Source organism: Monopterus albus, unplaced genomic scaffold (genome assembly GCF_001952655.1).
Source record: "Monopterus albus unplaced genomic scaffold, M_albus_1.0 scaffold31.1, whole genome shotgun sequence".
NCBI classification, from domain to species: domain Eukaryota; kingdom Metazoa; phylum Chordata; class Actinopteri; order Synbranchiformes; family Synbranchidae; genus Monopterus; species Monopterus albus.
The window spans coordinates 6,884,777-6,886,269 of NW_018127911.1; the positions used below are offsets into that span (position 1 = coordinate 6,884,777).

General features: G+C 39.1%; 1 protein-coding gene across 1 annotated transcript in view; it reads right to left on the reverse strand.

Moving 5' to 3' along the window:
• The window catches only part of trmt11 (tRNA methyltransferase 11 homolog), an 11,615-nt gene extending 10,838 nt beyond the window's left edge, over positions 1-777 (reverse strand). The window contains exons 1-3 of the mRNA XM_020596911.1: positions 664-777; positions 242-307; positions 17-90 (exon numbers count right to left, since the gene is read on the reverse strand). Coding sequence (XP_020452567.1) covers positions 17-90; positions 242-307; positions 664-741 — 218 coding nt within the window. The 5' untranslated portion in view covers positions 742-777. The remainder of the gene's footprint in view (positions 1-16; positions 91-241; positions 308-663) is intronic.
• Between the last annotated feature and the right edge of the window lie 716 nt (positions 778-1,493).

Consider the following 1,493-nt stretch of genomic DNA (forward strand, 5'->3'; position numbering starts at 1 on the left):
AAGTTAAAACACTTACTTTGCACAAACAGATCTGGCCATGATACCACGAACATCCTCCTCAGACAAATCCTTCAGACGCCAGAAAGGAGACTAGAGAGAAGAGTGGCCAGAAGAAAAGTGATAAAATGGGAAACATCTGATCTGGCAACTGTCAAATCATCACTCATAGGTAATCACTTTATTGGAAACAACAGGCAAAGCAAAAGGACGAGAATTAAAATGTGAACATTGGTCGGCAAACCTTTTCGTTGAAGTTCTCATATGGATGGAATGGTTTTCCTCTGAGACTCAGCAGAGCCTTAATCTCCTGGAAGAGCAGGCAAGATACAAATACTGATATATCGTTTACATTAACGTTATATTACACGTAAAAGTATATCAAATAGGGGACTAAAATAGACAGATTAAATACAGAATGGTCATATTTGTTGCAGTAGAGGCCGATATAACCTGAGTGCTATGCAATGCAGGAGCACCATTTTGTTATACCCTTCCTATCTGGTAAGTAATAAGATCTGCTGATGGAATACAGGTTGGTAAGAAACAGGCTACAGCCGAGAGGTGAGCTAGGCTCTTGCTAAATACTGTTCTTTTCATGAAGCAATTTAACTTAAACAACTGCAATAAGCGCTGCATACAAATCTGACGTAGTTTGAAAGTTACCGGTAACCTGAAGTCCAGATTATCGTGGGCAAGATGTAATAGATACTTGAGGAATGGATGACTTTTGGTGAGCGCCATCCTTGTTCCGAATTCAAAATACTTCCGACTTGAAACCGGGCTACAAAACAAAGTTCCCGGTTGGGGCTTAATTACCATAAATGGCAGAAGAGTTAGTATTTTTATATAACACACTGCCACAACTTTAATTGTGCAATGTGTATCTTGTGTGCGCATTTGATGCATTTCTACAGAAGACTGATCAGCATTTATATACGCGGCTATTGTTTTGAGAATCTTAGTATAATTGGTGTTTCACTTTGATTGATTTACTGGTCATCGCTATTTTAGAGCTACTGCTTTTCATATTATTTATCCAAATTATTAACATATCAGGTAGGCCTATTTAGTGCATGGGATCGTAGATAAACTCTGTGTAATCTGCTTTACTTCAGAGACAGCTTGTCCCTCCGCAATGTCTGATCTGTGGTTGGCTGTTTGGGTCTTCTCTAACAGGTCATTGGCTGAGATAGATGTCCATCATAGCAGTTTCGACTCGGGGCAAAATAATATGCACGCTCCTCCTACTGTAAGAACTGCTGCAGTACTTTAACCTACTGGCTGGTTAACCGCAGGATTTTGTTGGCACTTTAGCTGCAATGAAACTTTATTGCAGGAGAAGGAGCATCGAGTCAGGGTGTGAGATGTAAGTTGGACAAGGTTGATTATACTTCAGCTAGCAGGGTGTTTAGTTCTTCTAGGTTTGATGATAAACTCATATTGATTATGCAAAAGAATATTTTCACTTATTTTCCTTATTTTTTTCTGAATTG